Source organism: Tasmannia lanceolata, unplaced genomic scaffold (genome assembly GCF_043159265.1).
Source record: "Tasmannia lanceolata isolate RefF3 unplaced genomic scaffold, GAP_Taslan_0.1 ptg000006l, whole genome shotgun sequence".
NCBI classification, from domain to species: domain Eukaryota; kingdom Viridiplantae; phylum Streptophyta; class Magnoliopsida; order Canellales; family Winteraceae; genus Tasmannia; species Tasmannia lanceolata.
The window spans coordinates 3757645-3782490 of record NW_027518683.1 but is presented as its reverse complement, the minus strand read 5'-3'; the positions used below and the strand labels follow the sequence as shown (position 1 = coordinate 3782490).

The following is a 24846-nucleotide window of genomic DNA, read 5'->3' as shown; positions in this document are numbered from 1 at the left end:
GTAGACATCATACATTTCAATTCACACGCATCATTTACTTATTTATTTAGACATGGATAAAGTCTCTACTACTTCTACTGACTTTGATGTGATCTACAGATTCCATTTTCTTTCATTTTTCTAAGTCATCTAGCTACAAGTTTTCTGATAAGCTGGATGGTCGTTAGATTTTGAACCTAGGAAACCGAAATTTCAGCCGAAATCCTGAAATTTGGTACAAGTGCTTGAAATGTTGGTTTTTATTCGCCGAAATTTCTAAAATTAGACCAATTTCAGATTTCAGCTGAAATTCAAAACCATGATTACAGTTCCCAAAAATCTATCAGCAACCAATAAAAAAGAGCGTGGAGTATCGTTATCAAAGCTGGGGAGTGGTGATATCATTGGGTAGAGATTTCCGTTGAAGAAGGCAACAAGAGAGTGTGGGCAGAGATAGCTGTGAGGACACAAGACATGTTATGTCTCTGTTAGAAGGATGGGTCATGTACTCATGTCCGTTCTTTCCATTACAAAACAAACCTTCTCTACCCCACGAGAGTTTTATGGGGGGGACCCACCTTCCTGTCCAATCTAATCTTCAATTCAATACCAAACATTTTTTTTTATTCATGGGCCTCATCTCTACAGAGAAAAAACCAAGCCCACAAGAAGTCCAACACCTTCTAACCGAATTGACTGAAATACCCCTCATTTTAGTGTCACCCACATCAGCTTGTCGTATAAAATAATCCTCAAAAGGACAAAATTCTTGGGTGGTAATATCATTTCCCTTTTGCAAATGACCAAGTTTTTAAACCAACGAAAATCAGCATCATATGAAATATTTGTTAGGTGGTGATATCAATTCCAATCGCTCTCGACTGTGACGAAATTGATGCTCACGCGTGCCCCAGACGGCTACCTTCCTTTGAGAGATGACTACCGGTGGGGACAACTGTTCATTAATCTCCACCGTTCATCTATAGTTAGTTCCACTAAAGATGGACGGACCCCAACGGATGAACAGTTGTGATCATTGAACCTGATCTGGCCCAAGCATACACATATATCATTTTCCTGTCGCCCGAACATTGTATAATCCCTCATCTAATTCCTGTATAATCACATTGTTTAAGGGAAGCTGTGACAATTAACGATAATCACATTGTTTAATTCACCTGTGACGATTAACGAATAAGGGAAGCTGATTTTTTTGTCAGATAGTTTCCATTTTTTTTAGTGAAAATGGTGTATTGAGACTCAGGTTGGGATTTTTTAAATATATTTTCATCATTGACCTATTCTAATCTATTACTTCGTAATCTTCGCCTATGGGAGAATTAAGCACTGGTATTTTCATGTCTAATATTTTTGTTTTCTTTTTCTGTTTGCATTGAACCTTAAATCGACCGTAAACAAAACAATGTTTAATATTTTTGTTTTTTTGTTTTTTTTTTTCTGTTTCCATTTGTTGGGGTTCCATCCAAAAGCAAATAATCCAACATCGGATAAGTGAAATGGATTGGGTTGAGTTATAAGGGAATGGGCACCTCACTCTAACGGCTAGCTTCCACGTTGCCGCCGCGTGGAGGAGCGAGATTGTCCACGTAGCTTCTTCCTCGTTGGCACCGTGTGGAGGGGCGAGATTGTCCATGTAGCTTCTGCGTGGAGTGGGAGATTGTTGGGGTTCCACGCAAAAGCAAATAGTCCCACATCTGATAAGTGAAATGGATGGGGATGGGTTGTAAGGGAATGGGCACCCTCCCTTCCCTCTAACGGCTAGCTTATAAGGGTGAGTTCTACCTGGTTAAATTCCCAACACCATTGAAACTTAAATCGACATTTTTTTTTCTCTCCAAAACAACCTTCTACATTTGTTGGTTGGACATTTGTCCATCTGACAATTATAGGATCAAGATCGAATAGATTCTAATAATCACTTATACGGAAATTAAGGTGTAAGCGATTATTTACACCATACTTCCTAGTACAAAACTCGCATAAAAACCTCTTTATTATCACCATGGGGAGTAGATTAGGTAGAATACAAGGAACATGAAAACAGAAAATTGTTCTATTTTTATTACAATTGCATAGAAAGAGTATTATCTTTTAAGCATGCAAGTAGGAAATATGAGATTACCACACATGTAGAGGAAGAGCATTTGTAAAGGGGAAGAAGGTTTAAGACCAGACCCACAAGCCAAGATTCCCAACATCGTTATGCTGTTGTGCCTCCGCCCCTGCAAAAACGTCCAAGAAGTAGCTTTTGTTGTCATCACTCACATCTTCCTCTTCCGATTGAACTCCATCAATAGCTCCCATGCAAGCACGGTAGTCATCTGGGAAGTATGAGTCCCCACTATCAACAAGATGTGGACCCTCCTCATCCACCACGGCACTCCCACCGCTACCGGAGCTCAGGCGGTCCTCGATCTTCACAGTAATTCCAGCAATGGCGTCGGTTTTCTCCAGCGGAGGATCGGCCTTCTGATCCACCACCTCCTTGGACTGCATCTTCTCAGTTAGAGACATCACCTGCACTCCAACAAGTGAATTTTTAATCTCTCGGGCTCTATGGACGATGGGGGGCCCGGAGCAACAATCGCATTGATCAGACAATCCTAGCTGTCCAATTGATCCTAGTGAATTTAAATTGGTAGTTGCTTAATATATATTCTTGGTGCACGACCCATCACCCAAAATGTTATTCGACCCCCATGTTGATCGAGATCAACGGTGGAGATTATTTATCTCCATCTAATATTCACATTCCTGGAGAGGCAGAAGAATATACTCCCTTTTTACATTTGTACGACCGTATAATACTATTAATATATTCTTCCCCACTTCTACTTTTAAAGTGGGGGTAAGAACGAACATATGCTTTTTATTATTTTACCACTTTTCCGATAGTGCCCCAAAAAATAACACATAATTACTATTTTACCTCGGATTTGAGGCTCTCGTTCTCCTTGAGGATGTTATCGTAATCAGAAAGGAGGGAATTGTAAGAGGATCTGAGGATATCGTAATCCCTTTCCAGCTGCTTAGTCTTCCACCTGGCGCGCCGATTTTGGAACCAGACGGCTACCTGTCTCGGCTGTAAGCCGAGCTTCTTAGCCAGTTCACTCTTTCGCTCCGGCTCCAGCTTATTCTCTGCCTCGAAACTCCTCTCCAACAGGTGAACCTGGTGGAGTACTCATCATTATCATTTATACTTAGGGCGTGCAAATATCAATTTACTTAAATCTAACAAGAAAGATGATGGGGTTCTAATGATAAATTCACACCCCCTGTAGGATAATTCGCACCGCTGATAACATGAGTTGTTGCACACTTTTAACGCTTTTTGACATCAAATCATGTTAACAGGGGTGCGAATTATCCTACAGGGTGCGAATTTATCATCACCCAGCCAATTCGAAAAACATTTAACTGGGTCCTTTTTCGCAATTTTATAATTTATAGTGAGGAGGGATTCATTTCATTTCATATAAGAGTAGTAAAGTTTACAGCCGGCTGTCAACCTGACGCCAACCCTGGCTTAGCAGACCCCAAAGGACAAAGGTTTTGTCGAGTTGAGTGAGTGAGGAGGGATTCAATTCAGAAAAAAAAAATTGAATTGGGAATTTTAACCTGCTCAGGTGTGAGGCGACGTTTCTTTTCGGGCATCTGCTCGTCGTAATATTCCTCTTCCATGTAGTCTTCTGGAGAGCTGAAAAAAGGGCGTTTTTTCATGGTTTCTTCCATGTTAAACACCGATCTAGACCCTGAAAAAATCCCATATTTTCAGTTCATATTAGAGATAAAACGTGGGTGGAATTTTATATATAGAAGTGTGGGTTTTTCTTCTTCTTTATTATCTTTTCTTTGAGTACTGATCGGATCTTGGGCTTCTTTGATAAACCCAAGACCAGTAGATAAGGAAAAGAATTATAGAGATCTTTGATTTCATATGTAAAATATTATCGAAAGATTAAAAAAAATAAAAACCCATATATCAGAAAAAAGAAAAATATTATATTACCTCGAAAGACGTGATCAACGTTCCCAAAAAGAAGGGTGTTGCCATGGCAAGAAGCATCGAAGATGAGACGGCCAGAAGCCATGAACGAGAGACTGATTTTTCAGCCAAAAATTATAACACAAAACCAAAAAAAAGAAAACCACAAACTTTCTCTCTTTGTTGATTATCTCCTTTCTTAATTCCCTTTCCTTGTTTGTTTTTTCTCAGAAAACCATGATCTTGTGACGAAAGAAACTGGTACTCCAAAGCAATCGAGTCGGTGTCTGTAATGGAGAAATGGAAAATCCCATAACGAGAAAAAAGACCAGATTTCCCAGCGGGTTTTTTTTTTCCAAGTAGTGGTGAGGGAGAACAAGAGAACAGAGGTGAGAGGAAAATTTGGAGAAGTGGCAGAGTAAGAGATTGGAATTCGGAACGAAGCCTAAAAAAGGCTGAGAAGAGGGGGGGAAAAAACAAGCGTGTTCTGTAAGCTTTCTTTCAGATTCCGGCTAAAAGGAGTTTTCCGTTCTTGTTAAGATGTTTTGGAACTTTGCACTAAACTTGGAGAAGCAGGAAGGGCTTTTTCTTATAGCTGGAAAAAGTTTCGTAATGACGGAAATACCCTTCTTACTTCTTTTTTTAATCGACAAAAATACCCATGCAAATGGCAGTAATTACTGAATTTCTTTTGTCCGCTACCTGCCAAATTGCCACATAATCCGTTTTGAAATTTGAAAGCACCACTTTTATTTATGGCTTTTGCTAGCGTCCATCTCCGAAGGCATTTCACGTTGCATGTGAGAAAATGTAGACAAAATCTGCTGAAAAGTGAGCGCTCTCGATCACATGCAACAGGCCATCCGCGAAATGCCTTCTGCCATGGACGCTAGCAAATCTCCTTTTTAATTTATTTGTTGGGCCACTAAATTTATATGAGCCCACTACTAGACTATTCTCACGTGTAATCACACTTGTAATGTCAGTTTATCAAACTTCTTATGATGAGTGAATTCCAAATTCAGAGTCCATATTCTTGCATGCTTCAGGAAGGAATATTTTGATATGTTTCATGAGAAATGGCAAGTGCTATGTCTTTATGTAACAGTTCGACTTAATCTATATAAGGTTTTGAATACCTTTTGCTAAGGACTTTTGCGGCCGGCAGTTGCATAAGAGAGCAACCACCTTAGACGAATTAAATGAAAAAGACAAAATCTGCTGAATAGTGACCATGTGTGGCTGCTCTCTCATGCAGCAGCCAGCCACGAAATACGGTTTTACGACAGTCCCTAGCAACTCCCATATTTATGTGGAGAGGTGGTGGAGAGAAGCCTCACGGCCACAAAAAGTGTGTGTGATGAGAGGTGTGAGATAAGTGGAGAGGGTTTTTATTATAAGTTTCTCATGTGACTAGGAGCTGAGTTTTCCTTCTCTATATTTGTAATGACACTCCTACCCCTGCACTACCTGGATGAAAGCCAAACTAACCACTATTCTCCGAGATAAGTTTCAGGCAGAACCAATGCCTGTCACCTCACTGATGACGACTATTATTGACTAATTATTTCACTAATCGGTGCCTTGCAACCGAACAGATGCACGATGGTCTGTCTATTCCCATTTCATAACAAGGCACCATCAAGAAAACAGTGAGCCGGGTCGTGCAGTGTGTGGGCCTGCGATCGATAGTTCTTGGCCACGTCTTCTATTTGTAGTTACGAAATGCGAATACTCTGTGTGTATTTATTTCGTGGTAGATAAAAAAAAGAAAAGAGGAATGCTAGATTCAAAGGCGCCCTTGCAAAAAAGGGGCAAAAGGCACCCCAATTGGCCAAATTCCATTAGAGACGGTTATGATCTTAATTTTTCTGTGCCATCTTATTAAATAGAATTTGACCAATAGGTGCTCCTTTGCGCCTTTGGCATCCTTTTTGCAAGGGCGTCTGTGAGTAGCATTCCTCTAAAAAAATACACGAGTGGTCATAGCTACACAGACTATTCTTGTGTATTTATGAACATTAATGTGTCATTTACCTTGTGAAATTCATCCCTATTTCTGCCAGCCCAGCTGTCCTTATGTATGAGCTGGACCCACCGTGTGCAACATATAAAAACTCTAGTTTTGTCTCTAGTAACTTGTTTATTTATTTGGAAATGGTCACACCTCAATGAGTGGACATCCTCTACTCTTTCCCGTTGAGTGACTGATGTGACTTCCTTGACAAGAAATTAGACACATCATGTGCTCGGACTTGGCCAAGTTTACGCTACGCGTCTTCTCTTCACTTCAAGCAATTTACCATATTTGGATTGACCGAAACAATTGTATCTTAAAAAGATAAGGCGGATGCGCTAGCTAAGCGTGGTGTCTCCTGTGGTTCTATTATGTGGTTCAACCACCTTTCTCCTTCAGAAAGGATTTTCTCTGTAGATATGGGTGGTCCATCTCGGCCTCCTAAACTTGCTATATATAATTATTCTCATTTAAAAAAAAAAAAAAAAATTGCATCTTCAAAGGGAAAAAAAATGCACAAACAATGCATTGTCATGAAAATTTTGCAGTGCCAGAGAACGTATCCTCTCCCTCAACTTGAAAGATAGCCTTGATGAAAGAAATCAGAAGATAGCTTCATTCTTGAATCTTCTCCTGTTTTCAGATTGTCATGAGCCCAAAATTAATCTGCAGATGGATCCCTCCAATCTCACCTATGGTTAAACTCAACACGGATGCCTCCATAAGCAACAATAATGGATCTATTGGCAGAATTCTCAGAGATGAAAATGGCTCTGCCTTTGCTATGTTCTCTAACCCCCACCGAGATAGGGACAATCCAGGATGTTGAGATTGAGGCTAGTCACAAAGGTTTAATTCATGCCCAAAAGCTCCAACTATCCGGATATGGATCGAGTCTGTTTCACCCCATGCGGTGAATATTATCCAGGGAAAAGAACCATGCCCCTGGAAGAAAGTTGCAACTCTTGAAAAAATCCACGCAATCCTCCAAAAAATTAAACTGTGGGCCGGAGATCAGCCACAGTTCTTGATATTCCCTGATTACCTCTCAAAAGAAGATTGTCCCTGTAAAGGGGACCCAATTGATATTCATGATATTCCCTTTGTTCTTGATCAAATTTTAGTAGAGGATTCCATGGGAGTCATCTATCATAGAGTGTGATCTGTTTTCTCTTTTTTTTAATAAAGTCTGGTTGCGGTCTGCCAAACCCCGCATTATCCATTAAAAAAAAAAGGTTTACGCTATGCGTAACAGTATACAGGTGAGAAAGGAAGGAAAAATGATGTGATCGTGGGCCATCTCAGTCAAGTGTAAAATGAGTAGTGTACGGTGTACAAACTGGGGAGTGGCTGGGAAAAAAGGGGGGTCGAATATATCACTTCCCAGAGCATTAATGTACTCATCTGAACGTTCATGCATGCAATTTGGCTCCCAATAAATTAAAAGGGCCACTTCTTAAATGGATTTTTGAACAAGTAAAAAAATAGGAGATTTTATATGGTGTTTGCATGTAAGTATAATATTTTTCAAAAAGTAGAGGGCCAACTTCAATGGTTGATCCATAATGAGTATTTGTTGGGTCACTGGCGACACAAATTCTCCAAATTTGAGGTGACAGATTAAAAATAACTTGTAATTAATGAAAATGGTGCAACTTGTTCCTGATTAATGATCAGTACACTGGAGATAATGTTGTCCATGGTCTCCTAAAAGGTGGGTCCCATCACTTCTAACCCATGGAGGTTTAGACACTTGTCCCAAAATTTTAAAACCTATTCAGGTAATTTCAACTTCAATGTATCTGAACACGTCTTCAAACACTAGATTCTGATCCCAGAGTCCACTTATGTGAAGAGAGCCCTTTAGCAGTGGGCCCCAAAGAATCAAAGCTTTCTTTTATAGTGGAAGAGAAAGAAAATATAAAGTGAAAAAAACATTAAAAAAATAAAAAAAAAGGGGGATAGACTAAATAATATCCATTTAAGATTTTAAACGAGTCAACACCCATTTAAAAAAGATTTTACCTTTGGATCTAGAGAAATATTGATATGTTACATCTTTCCATGTGTTAGCCAGATGTCCACCTGTGACATTAGATAAGAAAATATTTATATCTTTCAATTAAAAAAAGGGCATTTTCTCATAAAAATATGAAAATGGGTCTGGCTCTTCCCCAACAGAATAAGAGAGGAAGAATCTTTATAAGGTGAATAATGTTGTTCATGGTCTCCTAAAATTCATTTCATAGTTACATAAATAGAATCTAGGAAAAAAAAAAAACCAAACTAGGGGTTTTTGTTATAAAAGTATGCCTTTAATCATATGATTTAGTGTTTTATGAATATATTAAAATATCCACATTGTACGTGGGAGACCACCAGTGTGGAGGTTTAACTATACTGAGGTCTCAACATCGCGGTATGTCTTGTGGTTAGGCCAATCTCTAGGCTTTTCATGAGTTCATGCAGGGATGGTTTCGGCCACCCTCGTGAGATGCAAGTCTGGAATCCGGTCTACGGTGCGTACTTGCACCTATATATCTGCTGTGGTACGGAGTTCCTGGTGGACTAAAAATTCACTTCACAGTCACATAAATGGAACCTAGGAAAAAGAAACCTTCATCTAGGGGCATGCTATTGAATTATGCCATTAAGCATAGTGTTCAATGTTTCACAAAATACTAAAATATTTGTCATTGTACAAATTAAGTGTACGTCTTTTCCCTACCTATAGACATTTTGTCACATAGCACTGTAGATTTTTTTTTTAGTGATCACTCTGAGTATTTTTATTTTGAACAATTAATTTTATTGACATACAAATACCATCTTGGCAAACCAGCAAAAAAGGGAAATAAACTCAAAGGAAACCCAAAACAAGTCATTTGGCCACCTACAATTTGGGCATCTCATTACAACTAAATCGGGACATTAGATCCCAAAGTTAATGAACTTATCAGCCCTATGATTTCCTTCACAAATCACAATGGATATGGGAAATCATAACCAGAAGTAGATTGAAACCGTATTGGAGCAATTATATTGCTAAGGTGTATACACCAAAATTCAATGTATAACATATAAACCACCACCATCTTCACCATGATCTTCACTATATATGATCCAAAATTTTATCAAAATCATAACCAAAACTTGAATGAAACCCAAATGGAGCAAGCAATTATCTTGCTACGGTGTATACATACAAATTAAATGTATAAATTATAAACCACCACCATCGGATCGATGGGCTGGTGTTGGAATTGAATTGGTGTAAGTTTCCTGATCAATTGTTATTATTTGCCAACCATAGCTTTAAACTTTTGTTAAGGGCATAAAAGAAGACCATTGGTGATCCATCAATAGGACAATTTGGGTCGATGGATATTATACATCCAGTTTCGGTGCAATACCGTTTTTTATGCACTGAATCAGTCTCCACATAGAAGAGATTTTAAGTTGTGGATTCAAATGAATGGGAGGAGTCGGAAGAGGGGCTTTTGCTTTCATTTTGTATTTGTTGCAAGGAATTAAGTAGTATCTTCTGAGTGATAATGGATTGGAGTATTTTGCTTTTGAGGAAAGGTGGATATGAAGAATAGGTTAGTTCAAGGTTGACAGGACAAATCAAAGCAAGAACAATGCTTTTGAGATATAGGACGATAAAGTGGGAGCATATATAAGTTAGTGCTGCTTTCTTTTTCCAAATGCATAAAGAATACTATGACAGTGTCAAAGACCTACCCATCTCTCTCTCTCTCTCTCTCTCTCTCTCTCTCTCTCTCTCTCTAACACACACACAGGAGGCCGATAACTGCGTGAGCATGTTTTAATAATGGGACAAACTCGCCTTGTTTTAAGTGTTTTATCCAATAGTAAAAGGTTATTATAATTTCCAAAGAGCTCTTAGCCGGTCGAATAAGTGTAAAACAAAGTGAGTTGTTCTCTTATCAATACATATTCTCGCCGATGTCATGTCAATAGCCTAGCTATATCTGGGTCTGGGAGTGTAGGCAATTTCAGACAAAGCCATTCCGCGGCCCCTCTTTTTCAAGAGAGAAAAGCCACCTCAAAGCTAAATTTGTCTTACTAATTTAATTCAATGGCTTGTCTCTATGAGTGATCGATCGTATTTGATGCATTTTGTCTATGAAGTGATGCAATTTTGCAATAATTCTTTGCAAACTTTACTAACGGATGTAGTGATCTTCACCACTTGGATATCCCTTTATTAACAAAACATTATTCATTATCAAATGCGGAAGCAAGGTCTTTCTCTTTTGTGTGAAAATTAAAAAAATAAAAAAACCTCACAAATATTTTTGTGAAAATGACTGGAAAAATAAATCATCCCACAAAACAAATTAGAACAGGAGAGAGAGAACTATAAAAAGAGAAACTAGAAATGATTCCAAATTTACGTAAAATACTCCTCAGTGTGAAAGAAAAAGCCATGGGACAAAGATGAGAGAGATTCCCTAAAATACCAAAATATTATACTATCTTTCTTGTCAAATTTGTCCCCTAAAACTTGAGGTTTACCACAGATATGAAGACAACCCCCCAACCCAAAAAAAATAGAGACACACATGATCACCTCACAACAGAGGTGAGAACACCATCAAGGCATTAAGTTGTTAGCTAGCTAGAGATCGTCTAGTTAATGTGGTGGTAGAAGGGAATTCTTTAAATGTCATCCGTTGGCTTAGCGGTTCTTCAATCATCCCTAGATGTTTGACCGGTTCTTTGACGAGATTCTTGACTGGTCGAGATCTTCATCATTAGTGTTTCATCATGTGTGAAGATCGGCTAAGTCTTGCTGATGCTCTTGCTATAGATGGTGTATTTATTGAAGACCTAGCGCTATTCGATTATCTTCCCCAAAAATTTTCTACAAAACTTATTATTGCTAGCCAACTTTGCAGAAACGTATTTCTCCCATCCTTTGCAGTTTGTACCACGTCAATTAATAAGACAAATTTGAAAAAAAAAAAATTATATATATATATATATATGAGGAAACTGTTGGTGAGCTTAAGCTCACCAAACTTATGGTGAGCTAGCTTGCCCAATCACATGGGGGCCCACTTTGTTAGGATGATCCAAACCATTCATTTGAAAGTCCCTTACATAGATGGGGGGTGTACCAAAAATCAGCTCCATAGGATCATCCTAACCCCTCCATTTGTGGAGGACAAAAATGGACAGACACAAATCTGCCCAATTTTTGTCCTCCACAAATGGAGGGGTTAGGATGATCCTATGGAGCTGATTTTTGGTACACCCCCTATCTATGATAAGGCCTTGCAAATGAATGGTTTGGATCACTCCCCAAAATGTGGGACCCATGTGATTGGGAAAGCTAGCTCACCATAAGTTTAGTGAGCTTAAGCTCACCAACAGTTTCCTCTATATATATATATATATATATATATATATATATATATATATATATATATATATATATATATATATAAATGGCTATCATCACATGCAATTGCAAAAGGTGGGCGAGAAGTAGCCTTTGGCGAAGGTGGCTAGTAAATCCCTATAAAAACAACAAAAATCTTTAAAAAACTGAAACAAACAAAAATTCATTAAAAAAATGGGTGACATGCGGGTCCACCCTGCCCGTACGGGTGGGGTCCAGTTCCACCCACCCGTTTGCCAGGTCTACTAAGAACACACTTGAGAAGTACATACTTTATTTTCTAGTTTTAGTCTCTCTTTTTTCTTTCTTTTCATTTTTATATTAGGACACCCACGATTCTTTGATTTTCTCCTTTTACTTTTCTAAATAGGTCTCCTTTCTTTTCTTTCCTAATTAGGATCCTAATATGTTGTGTGTGGGTGTGTGGGCCCATCACATGGGATGGACCCCACAACAGAGATGGTGGCTCGCATCAGTGTAGTAATGAGAATTGGGCATGGAGGGGCAAAGATACCACATGTCCTAAAACAAAACAAAAAGAATCTTCCATGCTTTAAAGGAAGACGGCCAGTTGGCCACGCGTTTCGACGATATTTTGCTTAGTGCTGGCATGGGCCCACTTGTTTTGGTTCACTAACATGGTGGTTACTTATTATAAATTTATAACACATATTCATGATAAGCAATTTGATAGGGACCATCGCAGAAATCATTTCTCGCCTGGGATGTTGCATGTGAGAGCAGTGGCCTCGAATGAATTAAATCTGAGCTTGTGTGTCTGCTCTCACATGCAACAGCCCGGGAGCGAAATGCCTTCTGCAATGGCCCCTATGAAATCCCTCATAATAATAAAGGTACCAGTAAGTTATAGATTCGCACTCGGTCTCTTCTCTATATAATATGATTTGCTACTTTAGTTTTAATCTTTTATCTTGTTTTTTCCCCCAAATGTGACAGCATTTCTGCCCCTTTGTTTGATTCCCCCCCCCCCCCCCCCCCCTCCCCTAAAATGAAGTCATTTTAACAGGAACAAAAGGGGGGATTTCTGCTAAAAGGCTGTCCCAAGTGCGTTTAAGGAGGTTTAGTTAGGAATGATTTCCGTGACCTTTCACGGACTTGACTAGTCTCAAGTTAGTGTCACCTGATTTTTTCAGAGAACTTCAAAAGTTTCCAAGGTTTCCAAAATTTAAGAACTTTGTTATCACCGGACTTGAAATGTCAATGTATAGTTAAAATATCTCAAGCCTAAGTTCACCTAAAACAGGTGAAAGTTAAAATCCAACACAATCAAATCGCCTTTCTCCCTAGCAGTTTTCACCTCTCTCTGCTTTGTCATCTCATTTCCTTTTTGCTTGTTTACTAAACAAAAACGCACCTTCTACTTGTAGCGCAACCATTGCATGATTATAAATTTAGTTTAATAATTTCCCTTTGGAAAGGTAACTTGAGGCAGACGTTTAATTAAAGCATATAAATTTGTGAACATTGTTAAAATATTTTGGAGATGGTTTCACCTCTGTCTGACTAAGTCCATCTCTAGCAATTTAGCTTTTCACCTTTTTAATGATATTATAAAACTTATGGGTGATGATTTTTTTCGCCCCCTGTAGGATGATGCACCCCACTTGTAATGTTAATTTGACGTCAAAGTGTTAAAGTCAGTCTGCCCACAATTCTCGTTAAAAGTGGAGTGCATTATCCTACAGGGGGCGAAAAAATCATTTCCCCTTGTTTATAATGAAATTAATCTCTTCCCGAACACAGAAAAGTAAACAGTTTTTTTTTTTTTTTTTTTAAATAATCGGTAAGCTGGGGTTAGGCGGACCCCTACCAGTATATTAATTAAAGAAAGATATTACAATGAAAGAAACAAGACCACTCCCCAATCCTGAGAACAATGACTAAGGGAGGGGGAAACAACAAAGATAATAATACCCTTGATAACAAAACAAGAAAGAGAATAGAGAGAACATGTGAAATCATGTGAAATCTAGAGCCGGTTCTCATGATTGAGGCACTAATGATCCAAGGCGTCTTTCATCTTCTGGCTAAAATACCTTGGTCTCTGGCTCTTCCTCAGCTTCTGAACCTTAGAAGATTTAGTTTTCCTTTGATGGAGGGTTTCTTTTTTCTTCAGGTGGGGGTGTTCTTCTTCATCAGCTTCCATTTCCGACTCTTCTTTGGAGGAGTACTCTGTTTCAAGCTTAATTGCCTCCTCCTTACTATGACAAGGTTCAATTTGTTCCTTCTCAGGCCTCGAATCGGCTCGAACTAACAATCCACCAAAGACATCATGATTATCTGTGATGGGGGGTGGGGGTTGGGAGTTGTTTGGTCTGGGAGGAGGGTTAAATGGTTGAGGTTGGGTACCAGGTCCAGAAGAGGAAGGCTTAATTTGACTGGGGGGCAATGGGACTGCCGTTTGAAATTTGTGAAGGGGTTTGGGCCTTGGTTGGGGATGTAGTAAGAGAAGGGTCTTGGGCCTGACTGGAGTAGAGGGGGTTTTCTTTGGGAGGTTGGATTTCTGAGGATTGAGAGTTGGGGTCTTTCTCTGAATATGATGGGTTCTTATCAGATTCCATTGAAACCAAAATGTCAAATGGGTTATTAATTTGGATATCAATAGCTGGGGGGGGGGGGGTTTCTTTTCTTCTTGGGAAGGTGCAACCGAATTATTTCCTGGTTTCCCAATTGCTTTTTTGGGGATCCATTCTTGCTTCTTCTTCCCTTGAGGAGTCGGCCTTTGGGCAGTTTGGGCACATCTGTCTGAATTGTAGCTGAATTCTTTGCAGTGTTGGTAGGCTCTTGGCCTCCAATCATATTCTACAGCTTGGGTCTCTAAGCCAGTAGGGGTTTGGATGTGGATTATGTCTGGTAGGGAGTCCTTTGCAGAGATTTCAACACATACTCAGGCGTATGTGAGTCTATTTTATCCATAAAGGTATGGAGGTTAGCTTCAGCTTTTCCAATGCACAATCCGGAGACTATTTTTGAAGAATCAGAGTTCTGCCTCCATAAGTGGTAGGGGTTTCCAATACTTTTCTGCAGTCTTCTTCATTAGAAAATTTGAACAGGAAAAAACTGTTCGGAAGGGCAACAAGCTGGAAGTCTCCCTTAGGATTCCATTTCCTGGATAAATGGGTTTTTAGAGCTAGGTAATAAGGTCTTCGACCCAGAAAATAACCTAGAAGGCAATATTCCCACATATTCTTAGCCCCGAAGTCTCCTTCTTCCGGGGAGATTGGGGAGAAGAAGTGGATTTTGGTGTCAACAGCAGCTTTTGGGTTTGAGGCAAAGAGACCAGCCCATTTCCCATTTGAGGGGAGGGAAGGCCAGGAGTTTGCTTGAGTAGGGGCGACAGAGGGAGGGAAGGCCAGGAGTTTGCTTGAGTAGGGGCGACAGAGGGAGGGATTGAGCTTTGAGTTCTCTGGGGCGGGAGATTTTGATGTATGAAGAGGGTTTTTTTTGGGCTTGGGGGAGCGGGCAAATTTGAATTTTCTGGGCGGGGAACCTCGATTTCCGTGAAAGACCCATTTGAGTTTTGGTCCGCTTGTCTTCCAATTCCAAACCCGGTAAGGGTTTCGAATTTTCCCGCCCTTACTAATTTTGATGGTCCCGAGGAGGAGGGCGAGTCTTGGTTGGGATGGGCGAATTGGCTTGGTGGACTGAGTTGACTCAGTGAGTGAGACTCAGGCGGTTGAAGATGGGGTTGGATGAATTCATCTAGGGTTGGGTTTCTTGGTGGCCTGAAAGCGATCTCTAGGTTAGGATCCGGTGTTATGAAGGGATTGGGAGGAGACTTAAGAGCCGGAGCTGATTTATGGGCTGGGTTTGGCTGATTTGGGGGAGACAATGATGATCTACCAGGAAGGATTTTGTGAAGTCGAGTCCCCTTTTTATAGTGAGTTGAGGGATCAAAATTGTAACGACCCGATTTCCGTCGTGTCGCTACGAGCAAAAGAAAGTAAAAATCATGGAAATATTTTTTTTTTTATACAAGCATCAACGACGATCCCGATAGAATCTTATTACAACTTAAAAATGATACATGACGTAAGACGTCAAAATGCAAGGACTCCAGGAACGAACTCTCTGATCACACAGTCCCTTATCCCATGGTTCCTTCATTTGCAAATGCTCCGCCATCTAATGCCTCAACCCCTGTGGTGGAGGAATCAACGTCAAAGCAGGGTCATCCAAAGACCGAGCAAAGTAAAAGAGACAATAATAACAGTGCATACAATATAATCCACATCCTCAATAATGTCTAGAAACAATATAATAAAGATTACAATGCCCATGGCAATATAAATAAAAGGAATGACAATAATTTCAATGTATGCTATGCATGCAATAATTATGAGACAGCACATTCCCCAGGTACATCCGGCTTTTCCCCCAATTATTTTTCTGTCAGTTCTTTTCTGACTTTTTCATTTTATTTTATTTTTTTCTGCCGGTGTCCTTGCCGCACGGCTAACCACTACCCCTGTCTGAAGGTAGTGACGTTATGGACTTGGATTACGGTCTCGCATTTTGCCGAGCCGGGGATACTATCCCTCGGGGATACTTTCCCTTTTTGGTTGGTTTGCCAACGAAAGGCAGTACACGCTTCTCGCGTTGGCCTTTGGACCTTAGGTCCCAGGATGATTCCACCACACCCTTAAGTTCCCCTTCACTTTCCCCCATGTATGCAACATGTATGCAATTACTTACCTTTGCCTTTCTTCCTGCATTCATTTCAATTCATTTGATTCCAGCATTCATTTCAATTCATTTGATTCCAGGCAAGCGAGTATAAATTCACTAAGCAGGTATTTATCAGGCAATTTATAAGCAGAGCTACATTGCATAGACAATTATATTGAACACCATTACAAGACAAGGTCTAGCTGTCACCTGCCTTTTCTTATAGTCGCAGTAGGACGAGATGGCTCCTGTAGGCAAATAAGTGAAATAGGTCAACTTATTTTAGTCTAGGTCCTTTTAATATCACACAGACAACACTTGTCCTTTCTGTGTCCATTTATGTCCTAAAATAAGGTTCCCTGTGTTCACTATTCATGTGGGCCCCACATGCTACTATTCATGTGGGCCCCATCATGTCACTATTTATGTGGGCCCTGCATGTCACTATTTATGTGGGCCCCATCATGTCACTATTTATGTGGGCCCCATCATGTCACTATTCATTTCACCATAAGTTGATAAAGTTTACTTTACGGTTACTATGCTAGTATTTCACCGTTAAGTATATAGGTGGTAGAACCAACCATTACTTTATCCATATAGGTGGTAAAACCAACCATTACTTCAAATAAAATATAGGTAGGTGGTAGAACCAACCATGAAAGAGATCATTAAATAATTTAGGTGGTAGAACCAACCATTGAAAGAGATCATTGCTTTCAAATAATTTTAGGTGGTAGAACCAACCATGAAAGAGAGACTATTATAAAAGACTTACTTGGTAGTGGATTTTCTTTTTCCTTCTTCTCTCTCTCTTCCTCTTTCTCTTTCTTCTCTTCTCTTCCTCTCTCTCTCTCTCTCTTCTCTTCTCTTCTCTTCTCTTCTCCTTTTCTTCTCCTCCTCCTCCTCTATTAATAGACATTTTTTTGCATAGTACTTTTTGCATAGTAAAGACTATTTACTATTTTAAATTATTATTTCTGTCGGTCAATAGTATTTTTGCATAGTACTTTTGCATAGTAAAAACTATTTACTATTTTAAATTATTATTTTCGTCGGTTAACAGTATTTTGCATAGTTAATAATATTTTTTTTTATTATTAATTTTGTCGGTCAATAGTATTTTTGCATTTTTTTATTATTATTTTCGTCGGTGCGATGATATTTTCGTTTCCACTAGGGATGGGTCCCGCTGGTGGTAGGACCCGCTGGTCGTGGGGCCCGCTTGTGTGGGACCTACTTGTGTGAGACCTACTTGTGTGGGGCCCGCTGATGTGGGGCCCGCTGATGTGGGACCTGCGGGTGTGGGGCCCGCTGATGTGGGACCTACTGATGGTGGGACTCGTTTGTAAATAGTACTCGGTGGGTCCTACTGTGAATAATACTTTTAAATAGTGTATCTCAATAGTGAACTTGCATAGTATTTCTGCATAGTAATCTCGCATAGTGACTATTGTGAATAGTGACTATTGGAAATTTTTAACATATATATATATCTATTCCGTTTTTGTTGACATCTGGGGCGGTGGCTTAGTGGTAGGAAGCCGTTCAATCTTAGCTTAGACTTGGGTTCGAATCGTGTACGCCCCATTATGCCAGATGTCCTCATGCCCGATTAACTTGGGGAAAATGAGTAATGGCCGATGATTACCCACCTATGAGGCCATTTTTATATTTATATATATATATATATATATATATATCTATTTTACCGGTTCTTACATTCTACCCCCCTTAAAAAAATTTCGTCCCCGAAATTCCTCTCTATCACTAAGTAACTAAAGGCGTACCTCCAAATAATTCTGGAAAATTTTTCTGTATATCGGATTCTCGCTCCCAAGTAGTCTCATCGACGCCATGGTGACGCCAAAGTACTCTGACAAGGGGAATCGACTTGTTCCGCAAAACTCTGTCCTTGCGCTCCAGAATGCGCACAGGTCCTTCCGAAAAGGACCAATCACCCTGAAGCTCCACCTCGTCCTCTTCTAGCACGTGAGAAGGGTCGGGATGATATAGACGAAGCATGGATACATGAAATACATTATGCATCTGATCAAGGTTTGGAGGTAATTCCAACTCATAAGCTCGAGATCCAATTTGCTTAGAGATGCGATAAGGCCCGATGTAACGAGGGCTCAACTTACCTTTCCTGCCGAACCGCATAACTGCTTTGAAAGGCGAGATTTTAACAAAAACCATATCTCCTTCAGCGAACTCGAGCTCTCTACGCCGCTGATCGGCATAGCTCTTCTGCCTACTCTGAGCTGCCTTTAACCTTTCCTTGATCAAGGTTACTTTCTCAGAAGTTTCTTCCACCAATTTCGGCCCAAGCAACTGCCTTTCACCAACTTCAACCCAACACAATGGTGATCTACAAGCACGACCATAAAGAGCCTCGAAGGGAGCCATCTGAATACTTTGCTGATAACTGTTATTATAAGCAAATTCGACTAGGGGCAAATGACGCTCCCAGTCTCCCCCAAAATCGAGAATACAGGCTCTCAATAGGTCCTCCACAATCTGGTTAACCCTCTCGGTCTGACCATCCGTCTGAGGATGATAGGCAGTACTAAAATTTAGCTTCGACCCCAAAGCTTCTTGCAACCCACACCAAAACCTAGAAGTGAATCTGGTGTCCCTGTCAGATATTATAGAAGCAGGTACCCCATGCAATCTGATAATTTGCGCCACATACACCTCCGCCAACTTGTTCATAGTCCAAGTCTTTTTCATGGCGATAAAATGTGCAGATTTGGTGAGACGATCAACAATCACCCAGATGCTATCACAACCGCTCTTGGTTTTGGGCAAACCCATGATGAAGTCCATAGAAATACTATCCCACTTCCACATGGGTATCTCCAAAGGCTTTAGAGTGCCTCCAGGTTTCTGATGCTCAATCTTTATTTTCTGACAAGTCAAGCATTTCGAAACATAGCTAGCCACTTCTCTTTTCATTCCGCTCCACCAGAAGTTTCTTTTCAAATCATGATACATCTTGGTGCTACCCGGGTGAATGGTGTAGCGAGACTTATGAGCCTCATCCAAGATACTTCTTCTGAGATCTTCTTTAGCTGGCACACATATCCTGCTTTTAAAGTACAAGAAACCGTCTGCCCCAATTGAAAAGTCTGGTCTGGAATCTACTTCTTTCTTCAACTTGATCAACTCTGCATCATCTGCTTGAGCCGCCTTTATCAACTCCAAAAAGTCTGACTGAACTCGAAAATTTGCTAAGACTGATTTTTCACCCACTTTGCAAATATCCAGAGTCAAATCTCTAAACTGCTCAAGAAGTTTCCACTCTTCCATCAGCAAGCATGCAAGTTTAGTACATCCTTGCCTACTGAGAGCATCGGCAACCACATTGGCTTTACCTGGATGGTAGCTCAATGTAAAATCGTAGTCTTTTAAGAACTCAAGCCACCTCCTCTGGCGCATATTTAATTCTTTCTGATCAAACAGGTATTTGAGGCTTTTGTGGTCCGTAAAAACCTCAAACTTCACACCATACAAATAATGACGCCAGATCCTGAGCGCAAAAACCACAGCTGCCAATTCTAAGTCATGGATAGGGTAATTTACCTCATGCCGCTTCAACTGCCGTGAGCCATATGCAATCACCTTCCCATCCTGCATAAGTACACAACCTAACCCCTTTATGGAAGCATCGCTATAAATAACAAAATCCACTCCTTCAGAAGGGAGGACAAGAACAGGCGACGAAGTCAACCTCTTCTTTAATTCCTGGAAACTGAGCTCACACTCTTCCGCCCAAATAAACTTGACATTCTTTCTAGTCAACTTGGTCAGAGGACCAGCCAATGCCGAAAATCCCTCAACAAATTTTCGGTAATAACCAGCTAGCCCCAAGAAACTCCTGACCTCAGTTGCGTTAGAAGGCTGTTTCCAACGCAACACCGCCTCTACTTTAACTGGGTCAACTGAGATGCCCTCCTTAGAGACCACGTGACCTAGGAATGTCACGCTCTCTAACCAAAACTCGCACTTTGAAAACTTGGCAAATAAATGATTCTGCCTCAAAGTTTCAAGTGCTCTCCTTAGATGCTCTGCATGATCTTCCTTGGACTTAGAATAAATGAGAATATCATCAATAAATACCACAATGAACTGATCTAAGAAGGGTTTGAAGATCCTGTTCATTACATCCATAAAGATAGCTGGAGCATTCGTCAGGCCAAAAGGCATTACCACGAATTCAAAATGACCGTATCGGGTCCTAAAAGCTGTCTTGGATATGTCCTCATCTCTGACACGAAGCTGATGATACCCTGATCTGAGGTCAATCTTAGAAAAGTGACAAGCTCCCTGCAACTGGTCAAAAAGATCGTCGATCCTAGGCAAAGGATAACGATTTTTGACAGTAACCTTATTCAGTTGCCGATAATCGATGCATAAACGGAGGCTGCCATCCTTCTTTTTAACAAGTAGAACAGGAGCACCCCACGGCGAATAACTTGGCCTGATGAATCCTTTCTCAAGCAACTCAGACAACTGTTCCTTCAATTCCTTCAACTCGGCAGGGGCCATCCGATAAGGTGCTTTGGAAATGGGTAAGGTTCCTGGCTCGAGAGCAATGGTGAAGTCGATCTCCCTGTGGGGAGGCAACTCCGTGAGATCCTCTGGAAAAACATCAAGGAATTCACTTACCACGGGAATATCAGCTGCTGATAACCCTACACCATCATCCTCTTTCTTCACATACGCCAAGAAACCTTCACATCCCCTACTTAACATTTTCTGGGCCCTTAATGCAGCAATAATTTTGATTTTGCCAGGGCGCTTCACACCCTTAAATAAGAATTCTTCCTCTCCGGGTATTCTGAACACCACCACCTTATGGAAACAATCCACACTGGCGTGGTAAGACGCCAACCAGTTCATGCCTAAGATGACCTTGAAGTCATTCATATTCAGCAATACAAGGTCTCCCAAAAGCTCCCGGTCCCTAATTTTAATTTTGCAACCCTTACATACCAAGTCAGTAATTACCACATCACCTATTGGTGTGACCACTCTCAACGGATGTAGTAAGGGTACAGGAGATAAAGCTACTTCTCGAACAAAATCAGGCGATATAAATGATAATGTAGAGCCAGAATCAAATAAGACATGAACAGATATACCATTAACGTGAAGCTGTCCTTCGATAACTGCATCGGATGCTTCAGCGTCGCGCTGACTCAAGGCAAAGACCCGATTTATAGGAGCTTGGGGTGCATTTCTTCCTTGAACTGGTATGAGCTTTGGGTTTCCCCTCCACTGATTTTGCTGCTGCGGCTGGAATGGAGGTCTAGGAAGAGCCTGCTGCTGCTGCTGATATGGCTGTCCGGTATACTGCTGACGCTTCTTTTTAGGGCAATCCCTCTGCTTATGGTTGGGATCCCCACAATTGAAACAGACATTTATTGATTTCCAACACTGGCCTGAATGGAATTTTCCGCAAAGAGAGCACAAGGTCTTGGATTGCGATCCACCATCCGTCCTCTGCTTTTTGGGTGGAGGTCCCTGATTCCTGCTAACAATAGATTGAGATCTAGCTGCCTGTACTGACTTCTCACAGTCTTCTGCCACCTCGGCCTTCTCACAGGCTTCTGCCAAGGTCCTAGAACCAAGGTTAACGATACTCGCCTTAATGGAAGGGCGAAGACCGCTAACAAATTTCCGAACCCGATCTGCCTCTGTTGCTGCATATCCAGGTGCAAAACGAGACAGCTCTCTGAACTTGGCTCCATACTGAGCCACAGTCAAAGCCCCCTGCTTTAGTTCTGCGAACTGCCCCGCCAATTGATCTCTTATGCGCTCCGGAAAGAACTGCTCATTGAAGCGAGACTTGAACTGTCCCCAAGTCCCTGACAAGACTGCGGGATAGTTCTGAATCATAGTCCGCCACCAGACACCCGCTTCTCCCTTCAGTAAGAAGGAAGCAAAACGCATCTTCTGAATACTTGAGCACTCCATTACTGCAAAGATCCCCTCTATCTCTGTAATCCAATGATCTGCCGCTAAGGGATCACCTGAACCAGTAAACTCAGATGGATGGTAGTCTCGGAACTGACGATGCATCTGAGAGGCATCCTCACGAGGTCTCGACTCCTGACGATTCCCGAGATTGGCTGCGATGGCCTGAAGGGCGGTCTGATTAGCTATCTGATTCTGTTTAAGAATTTCTGCAAGCATTTGCAGACTATCCTGATTTTGAGGTTGAACTGGGCCATGCGTAACGAGCTGAGATGGTTCATGTCCATCATTAGTAGGGACATTCGCCTGGTTAGCAGCTCCCCTCCTCTGATACATCTGCTAATAGAAGACTTTGTTGTCATTAATTGAGTAGGTATTAAAATTTACTATTGTGTCTTCCCTTTAAGGGTATAAAATCAGAGTGCATATATTTTGGTCGACAAGTCTTAATTGTCTACCCCAATCCTATAATCTACCCACTCTCACGAAGTCCAGGTATTTCACAAAAACCCAGAGCTCTGATACCACAACTGTAACGACCCGATTTCCGTCGTGTCGCTACGAGCAAAAGAAAGTAAAAATCATGGAAATATTTTTTTTTTTATACAAGCATCAACGACGATCCCGATAGAATCTTATTACAACTTAAAAATGATACATGACGTAAGACGTCAAAATGCAAGGACTCCAGGAACGAACTCTCTGATCACACAGTCCCTTATCCCATGGTTCCTTCATTTGCAAATGCTCCGCCATCTAATGCCTCAACCCCTGTGGTGGAGGAATCAACGTCAAAGCAGGGTCATCCAAAGACCGAGCAAAGTAAAAGAGACAATAATAACAGTGCATACAATATAATCCACATCCTCAATAATGTCTAGAAACAATATAATAAAGATTACAATGCCCATGGCAATATAAATAAAAGGAATGACAATAATTTCAATGTATGCTATGCATGCAATAATTATGAGACAGCACATTCCCCAGGTACATCCGGCTTTTCCCCCAATTATTTTTCTGTCAGTTCTTTTCTGACTTTTTCATTTTATTTTATTTTTTTCTGCCGGTGTCCTTGCCGCACGGCTAACCACTACCCCTGTCTGAAGGTAGTGACGTTATGGACTTGGATTACGGTCTCGCATTTTGCCGAGCCGGGGATACTATCCCTCGGGGATACTTTCCCTTTTTGGTTGGTTTGCCAACGAAAGGCAGTACACGCTTCTCGCGTTGGCCTTTGGACCTTAGGTCCCAGGATGATTCCACCACACCCTTAAGTTCCCCTTCACTTTCCCCCATGTATGCAACATGTATGCAATTACTTACCTTTGCCTTTCTTCCTGCATTCATTTCAATTCATTTGATTCCAGCATTCATTTCAATTCATTTGATTCCAGGCAAGCGAGTATAAATTCACTAAGCAGGTATTTATCAGGCAATTTATAAGCAGAGCTACATTGCATAGACAATTATATTGAACACCATTACAAGACAAGGTCTAGCTGTCACCTGCCTTTTCTTATAGTCGCAGTAGGACGAGATGGCTCCTGTAGGCAAATAAGTGAAATAGGTCAACTTATTTTAGTCTAGGTCCTTTTAATATCACACAGACAACACTTGTCCTTTCTGTGTCCATTTATGTCCTAAAATAAGGTTCCCTGTGTTCACTATTCATGTGGGCCCCACATGCTACTATTCATGTGGGCCCCATCATGTCACTATTTATGTGGGCCCTGCATGTCACTATTTATGTGGGCCCCATCATGTCACTATTTATGTGGGCCCCATCATGTCACTATTCATTTCACCATAAGTTGATAAAGTTTACTTTACGGTTACTATGCTAGTATTTCACCGTTAAGTATATAGGTGGTAGAACCAACCATTACTTTATCCATATAGGTGGTAAAACCAACCATTACTTCAAATAAAATATAGGTAGGTGGTAGAACCAACCATGAAAGAGATCATTAAATAATTTAGGTGGTAGAACCAACCATTGAAAGAGATCATTGCTTTCAAATAATTTTAGGTGGTAGAACCAACCATGAAAGAGAGACTATTATAAAAGACTTACTTGGTAGTGGATTTTCTTTTTCCTTCTTCTCTCTCTCTTCCTCTTTCTCTTTCTTCTCTTCTCTTCCTCTCTCTCTCTCTCTCTTCTCTTCTCTTCTCTTCTCTTCTCCTTTTCTTCTCCTCCTCCTCCTCTATTAATAGACATTTTTTTGCATAGTACTTTTTGCATAGTAAAGACTATTTACTATTTTAAATTATTATTTCTGTCGGTCAATAGTATTTTTGCATAGTACTTTTGCATAGTAAAAACTATTTACTATTTTAAATTATTATTTTCGTCGGTTAACAGTATTTTGCATAGTTAATAATATTTTTTTTTATTATTAATTTTGTCGGTCAATAGTATTTTTGCATTTTTTTATTATTATTTTCGTCGGTGCGATGATATTTTCGTTTCCACTAGGGATGGGTCCCGCTGGTGGTAGGACCCGCTGGTCGTGGGGCCCGCTTGTGTGGGACCTACTTGTGTGAGACCTACTTGTGTGGGGCCCGCTGATGTGGGGCCCGCTGATGTGGGACCTGCGGGTGTGGGGCCCGCTGATGTGGGACCTACTGATGGTGGGACTCGTTTGTAAATAGTACTCGGTGGGTCCTACTGTGAATAATACTTTTAAATAGTGTATCTCAATAGTGAACTTGCATAGTATTTCTGCATAGTAATCTCGC

At 40.7% G+C, this 24846-nt stretch overlaps 1 protein-coding gene across 1 annotated transcript; it reads right to left on the bottom strand.

Moving 5' to 3' along the window:
- Positions 1-1975: 1975 nt before the first annotated feature.
- Positions 1976-4562, bottom strand: LOC143879305 (homeobox-leucine zipper protein HAT5-like). Its single transcript, XM_077381640.1, has 4 exons — positions 4010-4562; positions 3619-3752; positions 2930-3169; positions 1976-2517 (listed from the first exon to the last, which is right to left on the bottom strand). Exons 1-4 carry the CDS (start codon positions 4089-4091, stop codon positions 2164-2166), a joined length of 810 nt encoding a protein of 269 aa, XP_077237755.1. The 5' UTR covers positions 4092-4562; the 3' UTR covers positions 1976-2163.
- Positions 4563-24846: the final 20284 nt, after the last annotated feature.